At 38.4% G+C, this 12,399-nt stretch overlaps 1 protein-coding gene across 1 annotated transcript; it reads right to left on the bottom strand.

The window, feature by feature from the left end:
- Window positions 1-375: 375 nt before the first annotated feature.
- On the bottom strand, window positions 376-2,835 carry LOC110739718 (acetolactate synthase 1, chloroplastic-like). Its single transcript, XM_021920187.1, has one exon. It carries the CDS (start codon window positions 2,650-2,652, stop codon window positions 640-642), a length of 2,013 nt encoding a protein of 670 aa, XP_021775879.1. The 5' UTR covers window positions 2,653-2,835; the 3' UTR covers window positions 376-639.
- Between the last annotated feature and the right edge of the window lie 9,564 nt (window positions 2,836-12,399).

Below are 12,399 nucleotides of genomic sequence, written 5' to 3'. Positions count from 1 at the left end.
ACAAATTCCCGCATTAGTGCAGTGATATAAACAAGTGATAAACTTATACACAGCCAAACAGGGCAAAACACTCTAACTGTGCTTCGATTGATTGTGTCAAACAATTACCAGAAGTGAATACATTATGTATTTATGTTAATAAAGACCCTACTAAATTTTAAGCAGATTGTTATGTTTTCTCAACCCTTATATATACCATGATAACTTGGTATTACACACCTATCCCAAATGGTATTATGCTGTCCTTTTACGTTAATCTCCAACAATCATAACATACTATTAGTTCACGGTTTCGAAATAGAACAGTTTCTCAATCAATTAATGAGAAAGATGTAAAACATCATTTTGCGTGAAACATAACTTCTCAAAGCCAACTGATTGTCAACATCATCTTGTACTAACAAAAAAGAACGAAGTCTATTTCGCAAGATAACATACATAGCTCAAAGACCACTTTTGTGAAATCATTGAGCAATTTAAGATGATCATCCATAGTAATACCTCAAAAACAACAAAAAAGTTTATCATAGTAGTAGCAAGCAGCATGCCAACAACAAACTAACCTAAAGCAAAAACAGTCATAATCTCTCTAAACATATTATTATACATACAGATTAAGCATCATCATCGATAATGCGATCAATAAGATGTTCTTCCATCACCCTCGGTAATGGTATCCTTGAAGGCGGCACCACTAGGGATCATAGGCAGCACATGTTCTTGATGAGGTACAATCACATCCAGCAGGTATGGCCCCGGAGTATCCAACATTTTCTGCATGGCGGCCCTCAACTCGCTCACCTTGGTAACACGGGCAGCAGGAATATCACAGGCTTCAGCGAATTTGAGCATATCGGGGAAGATTTCAGCAGCTTTGGAAGGGTTTCCAAGGTATGTATGTGCTCTATTGGCTTTGTAGAATCTGTCTTCCCATTGAACCACCATACCTAAATGTTGATTGTTTAAGAGCATTATCTTAACTGGTAGATTTTCCACCCTAATGGTAGCTAATTCTTGCACATTCATGATGAAACTCCCATCCCCATCAATATCGACAACCACAGACTCTGGTCGAGCCACAGCTGCTCCAATAGCAGCTGGTAGCCCAAACCCCATGGCTCCTAAACCACCTGAGGTCAACCATTGTCGAGGGTTTCGATACTTGTAATGCTGGGCAGCCCACATTTGATGTTGCCCAACACCAGTACTTATAACAGCATTACCATCGGTTAGCTCATCGAGCATCTGAATGGCATACTGTGGAGGAATAGCCTCCCCAAACGTCTTAAAACTCAATGGAAATTTCTTCTTCTGCTCATCCAACTCCTCCCTCCAACTAGAGTAATCTAAATTCAACTTCCCTTTTCGAAACTCCAGGATCTTATTCATACCCTTCAACGCCAGTTTAACATCAGCACAAATCGACACATGAGGCTGCTTATTCTTCCCAATCTCAGCAGAATCAATATCAATGTGCACAATCTTAGCTCGACTAGCAAACGCCTCGAGCTTCCCTGTGACACGATCATCAAACCTAACCCCGAAAGCAAGCAGCAAATCCGCCTTATCAACAGCATAATTTGCGTACACTGTCCCGTGCATTCCCAACATATGAAGGGACAATTCATCATTACAAGGGTAAGCTCCTAATCCCATCAAAGTACTAGCCACCGGAATCCCTGTCAATTCGACGAATTTCCTCAATTCCTCACCAGAATTCAAACACCCACCTCCCACATACAACACAGGCTTCTTAGCCTCACTCATCAACCTCACAATCTGCTCAAGAAGTCCCTCCTCATTCGCCGAAAATTTCGATTTTGGCAGCCTAGAAACATACCCACCTAGCTTAATAGGCTGATCCCAATTAGGCACAAGCAATTGTTGCTGAATATCTTTAGGAATATCAATCAAAACAGGTCCAGGCCTACCAGAATTAGCTAAATAAAACGCTTCCTTAACAACTCTAGGAATATCCTCAACATCTAAAACCAAATAATTATGCTTAGTGATAGAACGAGTAACCTCAACAATAGGAGTCTCCTGAAAAGCATCCGTCCCAATCATTCGGCGAGGAACCTGACCAGTGATCGCAACCAGAGGAACAGAATCAAGCAGCGCATCGGCGAGCCCCGATACAAGATTAGTAGCACCAGGTCCAGAGGTCGCAATGCACACACCCACGCGCCCAGTAGCTCGAGCATAGCCTTCGGCGGCGAAAACCCCACCTTGCTCGTGCCGGGGAAGGACGTTCCGGATAGAACTAGAGCGCGTGAGAGCTTGATGGATCTCCATCGATGCACCACCAGGATAAGCAAACACATTGGTAACACCTTCACGCTCCAACGCTTCAACAAGGACATCACAGCCTTTTCTGGGTTCATCAGGGGCAAATCGGGAAACGAAGGATTGGGGGTTTTCATCGGTGAGAGGTGATGGAACAGCGGTTTGGGTAGCGGATGGCGGTTTTGGGTTAGCGGATTGAGAGGCGGAGATTTGGAGAGGGCGGCGGAGGAAGGAGGATGGCGTTTTGGGGTTAGAGGGAAAAGGGAGGGCGTAAATAGAGGATTGGGGTTTAGGGGTTTTGGAAGAGAGGGTTGGGAAAGGGGAGAATGAAGGGTTTGTGGAAGTAGCCGCCATTGTTGAAGGCATTGAAGGTTGAAGAGAGAGAAATTGAAGAAGAGAAGGGGTGATGATTGTGATCTGGTTTTGTTAATAGGGTTTATTTTTGTAACGAGTGGAGGCGCTCAACTTTTGTTTTCAGCCATGGAAATGAACTAAAGTAGCATTGCATTGGGAATTTGTCTAAAGAAAAAAATAATGATAAAAAAAAGCCTTTGGGGATAGAAATATTTTTGTCATGTCTTAAATATTTGATTCGAATCCATATTACTGTATCTCGTTTGAAAATCCAAGAAATTATTTGCAAATCTATGCAAATATATGGTTTGATTAATCATGTAGTATAAAAAATACTCCATGTAGTATTGTACAAAGTATATTATAAATAATACTCTGTATTATCCGTGGTCTATAGAGTTGTTCTCCTTTTCCTTAAACATATTTGTTAATGTATATTTTAAATCGATAACTAGTGATTTTTCATGACGATTCCCCATGTTTTATTTTCCTTAATTTTAATGTTTAGTGAGGAAAATTTAACAACATGACTGATTTAAGAAAATCCATGTTTCTAACGTTGATAAACATGGTATGTTTATTGATAAACATGGTATGTTTATCTAGGTGTAGCATAGTACTTTGAGTTGAGCTGTAAGGGGCATTTTTGTAAATTTACAAAATAGAAAAAGTATACACTGTTTACTTTGTTGAAATCGGATTAAGAAGAGATAGAGAAAATCCATTAAACTTTTTGCCAAGCTCGGCTTCAATGAAAAGGAAGGAAAAGCTCATCTACAATGGAGAAAACAGTGGGAGAGTGAAACACATATCCTCTAAGGTTAACCATACCCTTGATTTCTCTTTTTTCTTAAGGATTTCGTTTGTAATGGTAGTGTTTGAGAGTATTGAGACTACCATCTCGTTGTTTGAGTATCGAGTGGGTCTAATGGTGGAAGTTAATGAGAGAGAATTCTTGTGAAGTGGAGTTAATGGAGGGTGGTGGTTGAAAAGGATCCCTGTTTTTGATTCGTCCTCCATTGTTTAAAGGGAAAGGTGAGTCTTCTCTTTCTCTCTCTTCTGTTTGAAGGGAGAAGCTATACAAGGGAGTTAACGGACGTTAAAAGTAATAGTAAATGATAACTGGTGAAATTAGAGAAACATTATTATAATTTACAGCACATTATTCAAGGCAAAATATATATTAAAGTGCCATTTGATAAACAAGAAATATTTATCATTGTTAGAAACCTGGGTTCCCTCCATGATGAATAATAATTTGTTTGATATTTAAAAGAAAAAATTGGTCTAAATAATCTCACTTTTGACTGATTTTCTTTAAATAATCCCAAATTTGAGGTATGTTTTCTTTAACCGTCACAATCTAGTCGGTCAATAAAAAAAGTCAACAACCTATAATTCCATGTTTCTTTCGACGTGTCAAGCTGTTAATCATACTTCCCCACACTAGAAAACTCAAATCCCACCCCAATCCCTCCCTTTCCCTGCTAGAAAAGCGAGCCCCCCACCCCAAAACCTCCTTGAAATTTTATAAAATAACTTTGATGAGATTTAATTATGTAATCTTGACTATAAGGTCAATAATTATTTGATTATCGTTTTAATGCATAATATTTTACGAAAATAATTTGAAGCAAGTCGTCTTTTTTTTTTTTTATTATTATAAATAAAAGCAAGTTTTTAAATAAACCCAAGTTTTAAAAATATTTTTCCTACTTAGCCCAGAGAAAAAATAAAAATATTCGTAGCTAAGCCCAAAAGGTACCAAGACCCGATCTTAGATTAGAGAATTGATTAACTAAAAGCCCATCTTAGATTAGGGGAATTGATTAACTAAAAGCCCATCTTTATCTTTATAAAACTTAAAAACCCTCTTACTAGTTACTACTACTCCTATTCTACGCATTACACATCAACAACACAAAAAATAATAAAACTGAAGCAACTCTCTCACGCACGACTAAGAAGCTCGACGGCCGTACCAGTTGTCTGTACCGCTGGGAAGCCACATCGGTACGTCTCCTCCTTCCTCCTTTGTTCCTTCTTATTACTCCATGTTTCAAATTAAGGTTTAAAGTTTTGTTTGTTTTTAATTATGTTATAGATTTCAATGATGTTAAGCATGTTTAAATTTTATAAAACCAAGTGAAATAATCAAGATTATTAATTGTAATATATGGTTTAAATTTTTAGAATTCATTGTTTATAATATAGGATTTAAAAGTAGGTTAATATTTTTAAGGGTTTTGAATGTGTTCACTAATCTTATTACTAGTTTTATGATTATGATATGTTGAAACTGTAAATAATATTTTTATGATTTTAGGGTTTTATTTTTACTAGGTAACTATATTATTACATACTAGAATGTGCCGGGGTATAATTAAGGATAGGATTAAAAAAAAAATACAAAGTATATATACGTAGATAGCCTTTAATAAAACAAAAAAATAGTAACTAAAATAAAATAAAATATGATTTACAAATAAAAACCTAAGCCTTGATTCCCTTAAAAAAAGTGTTGAACTATTATGTTGAATAAATCTAAATCTTTAATTTGATTATTTGCGCATCTGTCGCTTCAAGTAATAGAATTCTTCCTCCCATCCTAGTTGTAACAAATGCAACTATATATGATATCATTCTATCTCGGGAATCTGTTGTATAAAATTAAAGGGAATGTATTCATCAAACGTTCACTCAATTAAATACTCGTTTAAAAAGTAGTCTCCAAATTCCTGGTCATACATAACATATTTAGTCATTATGCATGTGTGTATTTCTTTAATATAAGAATAAAGGGTATAGTTACATTATTTGTCATAGCTTGAATACTTGATATTAGACAACCGATAATCATTTCAGCATATTGGCCAAAAAGTATACTAAACAATGTATTTGTAGCGTCACCAATTTTTACATTGATTTTAAATTTGTTATTATTAATATGATATAGTTAAGTATAATGATGTGTAAAGTAGGTTAATTTTTTTTTTTGAAAAATAAAAAAGTAAAAATACCTTAACCTACTCAAGGAGGGTCACATTCCATGTACAAATCAGCTCTCTTTGAGTACCGAGTGCATGATTCATACCAAACATGCATAGAAGAATCAATGGATAACACTTTTGGTAGTACTCGAATTTATTTTACCTAAAAAAACACATCAAATATATAATACTTCATGTATAAAATAATATCAAATGAATTATGGTCGATATACATCATACATTATGCAAAGCTAAAAACTGATTTAACTTGATCCTTTTAGCATTAAACACCATTTTTGTTTGAAAGATACCATTGGCTAATATCTGACTCCAGCTGATATGTTTTTTGACATATCCATCATCCGCATACCTATATGAGTTATATAAAATACATAAGTATATGCAACATTATGATGTTTTTAGGCTTACCATCCATGTAGATCATCATTTTCATCAATATCAGGATCAATAAAGAGTCTAGTCGTCCAACAATAGAAAGATATGCACCTATTTTGGAAGGCCTGTAAAAGTATTCAAAGTAATGATAATAAAGTAAATGACACTATAGTCTTTCTATGTTTATCTAATTTAATTAAAAAAATAATGTTATCGTAATAGGAGCCAATTGATATCATGGATGCACCCAACACATGATCCTGATTAAGCTCATAGAATAAGAAATGAACTTAATCATGAGCAAACCTTTCCCATAAAGTTGGCCTCATTGTTTCCATGCATCAAATCAAAATATGTCATTTGATTAAAAAAAAAAAAAAAAAAAAAAAAAAAAAAAAAAAAAAAGAGGTTAACATTGGATAGTTTGTTATAATTATATAGGGATTTGTTAAACATCGCCTACAAATCTCTACATAAAGCCACAATTATTTTTACTTTGACGCTTTTGCCTTTTTTCTAATTTTTACCCAAAACGTAATTCTCTCTCATGAAAAATGTGGAGTGGGACTGGATCGCCAAGGGACACTGGAGAGTCGTCATCGTCGTCGGAAAGCGAGGTACTATGCGGTAAAAAATTACGAAATGCTGGCCGGCGTATGGCCGGGACGCCGCCACCATGGTAGTGGCATCTGGCTGGAACGCCACAGGGACGCCACTACCATGGTGGCGGCGTCCCAACCAGGTGCCACAGCCACGGTAGCGGCGTCCTGGCCAGACAACACCGCCACATTTCGTAATTTTTTTGAAAAAAATTATTTAAAGTTTTTGTTGGTTTTTTTTTTTTTTTTTTTTTGTGTTTTTTAAGTTTGATAAATTTGAAATTAAATATGTGTTAATAATTTCAAAAAAAATAAAATAAAATAATGTTTTAATTTTGTATGTGTAAATTTATGTTTTAAATATGTGTTAATAATTTCAAAAAAAAAAATATGTTTTAATTTGAAATTATGTTTTAAATATGTGTTAATAAAATTATGTTTTAATTTTGTATGTGTAAATTAAATATATGTTAATAATTTCAAAAAAAAATAAAATTATGTTTTAATTTGGTATGTGTATGAATACTTTTATACATAATTATGTGTTAATTTTGTGTTAATTATGTGTAAATTTAGAAATTAAATGTATTATGCGTTAAATATAGAAATGAAATTTACAAATAAAAAATTTAGAAATTACTTATGTGTTAATATTGTGTTAAATGTATTAATTTAATCTTTACATAATTATATGTATTTAAAAATAATATGTCATTGTTGTAGGATTATGGTGTAAACGGAAATGATTATAGTGGGATTTTTGTACATGATGGTCCCTTCGAAGATGCTCAACAAGCGATTGATTGGGCAAAACGGGTTGCAATTAAATCTGGTTTTTGTTTAGTAGTAGCAACTTATAAATCTCAACGGGATGGTAGAATGGATCGCATTTTGAGATGCGACCGTTATCGCAAAAGGGAGGAACGAGACTTCAGTACAGTGATTCAGTTTGATACAAAGCGGAAAGGTTGTAGGTGTGAGTTCAGAGTAAAGGTTCGACAACACCAAAGTCGTGATGGTTGGGAAGTGAAGGGTTACTCTAAATGGGGGTATCACACTCATGCGATGATAGTATATGAAGTGGGTCATCGACAATGAAGCGGCCTAAGTCTTGCTGCAAAACTAGTTGTCAAAGAAATGAGTGATGCTCAAGTGAAGCCTGCTAAAATATTAGCATCTGTTCTAGAGAAATTTCCTGAAGACCAGCCAAACCGAAGACACATCTACAACGTCATACAGAAACTGAGGTTTGAACGGTCAGAGGGAAGGAACCCTATACAACAACTTCTACACCAGGCACAAGCACGTGGTTACCTGTTCTGGTTTAATTCCGATGAAGAAACATTAGAGGTGACTCATTTATTCCTTGTGCATTCTAATTGTGCTGATATGATCAAGTCTTGGCCAACTGTGATTTTGATCAATTCAACATACAAGACAAACAAGTACAAGTTCCAACTAGTTGAGATGATTGGGATGGCTCCAACGAACCAGAACTTTCTGATTGGTTATGCAGTTATCAAGGATGAGACAGCTGCGAGTTATTATTGGGTATGGAGAAGTTGAGAAACTACATCGGCCCTAATATTCAGCCATCGTCAGTGATTGTGATTACAATAAATGTTGTCCGGCAGTGGTAAACTATGTGATGCAACAGTGGATACCTCACAGGGAAAAGTTTGTCAAATATTAAACAACCAAGTTCTTCATTTTGGAAACACTACAACATGTAGAGTTGAGAGCAATCAGAGAGCTTTGAAGGACTGTACTGATTCTTCCACCTCTACTCTGGATACACTGTTCAAGAGAATAAACAAGACTATTGATACTCAAAAGAACAGCATCAAGAACTCTCTCGAGGACTCTAGACGGCGTCATGGTATGATGTATTGCCATTTCATATTTAAGATTCTCCATGGTCGTGTGTCACACTACTGCTTGGAGTTGATTCTGAGCGAGCAAAACAAGATGAAGGAGTTGGGTGATGAAGTGGCTATTCGGTGCGGATGTGCTATATCAGTGACTCATAGACTACCTTGTGCATGCACTATTCACCGCGTAATTACCCAAGATAGGGCGTCGTTACATGTTGATCAGGTTCATCCATTTTAGCGGACGCTCGTTATTGGAGAGCATGCTGCTCCAGACGGTTGACCGTGAACAGGAGGAGTTGGAGCAGTTTCGTTCAATGTTTGACCGAGTGTCCTCCAGTCACCCTTCAATCATTCGTGATGTTACCCACGTACTTCATGACATGTTCAACACGTCATGCTTGGATCACGAGGAACCTGAAGGGGTCGAGTGACCTAGAGGTCGACAAGCACGGCGGAACAAGAGTGCATTTGAGTACATTCGTGATCGTGGTTGTGGCCATGGTCGTTCATCGTCATCCAGTCGTAGCCAATCTTCTTCGTCGGTGAATATGCTCGGAACCGGTACAATACTTTACTTTAATTTACTTTTTAGAATGTTTGTTTAGTTTACTGCTGACTTGTTAATTGTGTTTATTGATATGTGCAACAGGAAGAGTGGATATTGATCAGTTTCCATATAAGGATAGGATCCCTAACATTATCATGGAATACTTGGACGGGTGGAATGATGTGGTTGTAGATGGTAACTGCGGAATCTGGGTCAGATTTTAAAAACTTAAAATGATAATGTCAAATGTTACAAACTTAAACGATAATGTCAGATTTTACAAACTACTATGATAATGTACAAAATGTTCTATAAATAAACTGCCAACAGATTAGTAATCCTTCTTTGACGCCCACTGCCACTGTGCAAGGGCCCGTTCCATATCATCAATAACAGTTCTGCCAGATGCAGTCGTCATGTTGTCCCTCTCCTGAAAGAGTCTTTGTCCGATCTGCATCATCTTTTCCATCCACTACACACAACAAAAAAACATGAAGTACAATAACGATATATAACAATAATAAAAAAAAACACATAACAATAAATGTTTTATGAGACATACCGCATCCACGGCAGTGGGCAGTGGCACATCATCATCATCGGCGTCGTCGCCATGGTGGAGGTCTCTAATCAACCTCGAGTGCGAATACCGGCTGTACCATTCCATGTAGTGGTGGTCACACATGGGAGGCACCCCAGTTGGCGGCCTCTGCAGCTCCGCAGTCCATAGGCGGGCAACCATCGGAAACTGCTCCCACGTGGCGATCATGCTTTCCGGCCATTGGACGACGTACTCCTTCGACGACACAAATCGGACCGCCTTACTGGGCCATGCTGGTGGAGGAGGGACAACTTGGACAAATCCAAGCTGGCGAAGACAGCGCTGCATGTACACCTCTATGATCTCACGATACTGAATCAGTCCCGTGTAGAGGGTCCTGGGTACTCTATTACTAGGGTTCTGGCCGAAAGGCATCTAGTTCACCTGCACATTTTTTCAAATTAGTAAGATTCATATAATAAATGCATCACAATATAAAATTAGAAATAATTTATACACTTTACCTCTAAGGGGGACATCCTGTCAAGCAATAACCGTATCGATTGGAGGCGGTCAACGGACTTCTTCTCGAACCGCGGACTCCACGCACAGGCACGTGGCATCCCATCCCCAATAGGAACCGGGTCGCGGTGTGGTCGAAATGCAGGAAAATACTCGTACATCCAGGTCTGTAATAAAGTCAGACATCCAGTGATACCTGCCGCGTCAGCCCGACTTGAGAATCCTAATTGGCGATACAGAAACGCCAACGTAGCCGAACCCCAAGAAAACTGGCCTACTCTATCGGGCTCACACGCGTCAACTATGTCGCGTGGCCTGAGCTTGTTTCCGCTCTTATCCGAAAACAAAGTACACCCGAGGAGAAGATAAACATATGCAGCCAGTTGTGTGTCATGCGTCCTACGTGCAGTGGGGTGCAAACAACGCTACAAAACGGATGCGATCTTCACACCGCCGTGATCCCAAACACTAAGCGCCCCGGTGTACAGCGCAGCCCTGTCCACTGCCAACAGCTTCGCTAGTAAATATGTTTGATCCGCATTAGTCACAACAGAAAGTCGTTTTCCCTTTGCGCCAATCCCAAGGATGGCCTCGACGTCATGCAACATGATCGTCATCTCACCGAACGGAAGGTGGAAAGAGTTCGTATCCGGCTGTCATCGCTCAACGAAAGCCGTGATCAGCGTTGAGTCAATCTTATCGTGCATGGTGTCAGGAAGATGACCCACTATAGTGCCCTGCAATCGGCCGAACATCTCGTTCTCCTCCGGCCAAGCCTCACACTACTAGAAATAGGCCGATTTCCGACGGACTGTTTCCGACGAACACGTATTTCCGTCGGAAAATTCAGTAATTTCGACGGATTTTTATTCCGTCGGAAATTTCCGACGAATTTTAACAGTCCATCGAAAATTTTCCGACGGAATAAAAATCCGTCGAAATAAATGGAATTTCTCCGTCGGAAAATAACATTTCTGACGGAACTAAAATCCGTCGGAAATGTCCGACGGAATATTCCGTCGTAAATTCCTTATATTCCGACAGAATTAAAATATGTCGGATATTTCTGACGGAATATTCCGTCGGAAAATAATTATATATATAAAAAAAAACCGGCCCAGATCCATCCTCCATCATTTCTCTTTTCTCTCTCTCCGCCTTTCTTCTCTTTCTCTCTTCTCTTTTCTTTCCTCTTCTCTTTCTCTGTGAACTCCTCTCCTCCGTCATTTCACTTCTCCTTCTTACTTCTCTTCTCTTCTCCTTATCCTTCTTACACCACCACTACGTAGCCCATACTACTCCTCCTTTTTCCCCTTTCTCTTTCTCTCTCCTCTCAACAACAACATCAACAACCACGCACAGCCGCAACAACCAGCCACGCGTCACCTAGTCCGTATTCACCGGGAAGTCGCCGCGTCAAGCACTGTCGTCCACCGATTTTTTCCGTCGCGAGCCACCAGTCTCAAGGTTTTTGTGTTTTAGATTTTGTAATTTAGGTTTAGTGTAGATCTAGTTAATTTTGTATGGAATTGTAATGGTAGTTTATAATATTTATTAGACAATTCTATATTTATATATTTCTTTTAATTTTCTTTGGTAATTATCGTTTTTTTTTAAAATTTTTTAATGAAATTCTGATTAATATGTAGTTCTACTGGTTTTGATTTTTTTGTGTGGTATTTTTTGATTATGTTGTGTTAATTTTCATATTTTTGGGGTTAATTTTCGGTTTTTTGGGGTTGATTTTCCTTTTTTTGGGTCTTTTTGGGTTAATTTTGGTTTTGACGGAATTTCTGGAATGGTGGTGGTGTGTGGTGGTGTCGGTGGTTGTGGGGTGGGGGCTGGTGTGAGTTTGGTGCTGGGTGGTTTTGGTTTGGTGTGGGTGGGGTTTTGGTAGGGTTGGTTAGGGGGGTTTCGTGGGTGGGGATCTAGGTTGTGGGGGTTTTGTGGGTGGATTTGGGTTGTGGGGGTTTCGGTGGTTTGATGTGGGGATAATGGCGGTGGTGGTCTGAGCTTGAGGGTAGGGAGTGGGCTGGTAGGGGTATGGGTGGGTAGGGGGCAGGGGGTGGGCTGGTGGTGGGGGTGGTGGGTGGGGCTGTTTTTTTTTTAATTTTTTTATTAACTTTTCCGATGGAAATTTCCGCTGGAAGGTAGTAGATTTCGACGGAATTTTCCGTCGGAAGATGTATATTCCGATGGAATTTTTTACGTCGGAAAATTGCAACGGACTCTCGATTAAAGTCAAAAACAGCGCAGACAGAAAAAAATCCGTTGGAAATTCCGTCGAATT

This window comes from Chenopodium quinoa, unplaced genomic scaffold, assembly GCF_001683475.1.
Source record: "Chenopodium quinoa cultivar QQ74 unplaced genomic scaffold, ASM168347v1, whole genome shotgun sequence".
Classification (NCBI taxonomy): Eukaryota; Viridiplantae; Streptophyta; class Magnoliopsida; order Caryophyllales; family Amaranthaceae; genus Chenopodium; species Chenopodium quinoa.
The sequence above is the reverse complement of the archived record's forward strand: the minus strand, read 5'-3'. Positions and strand labels throughout refer to the sequence as shown.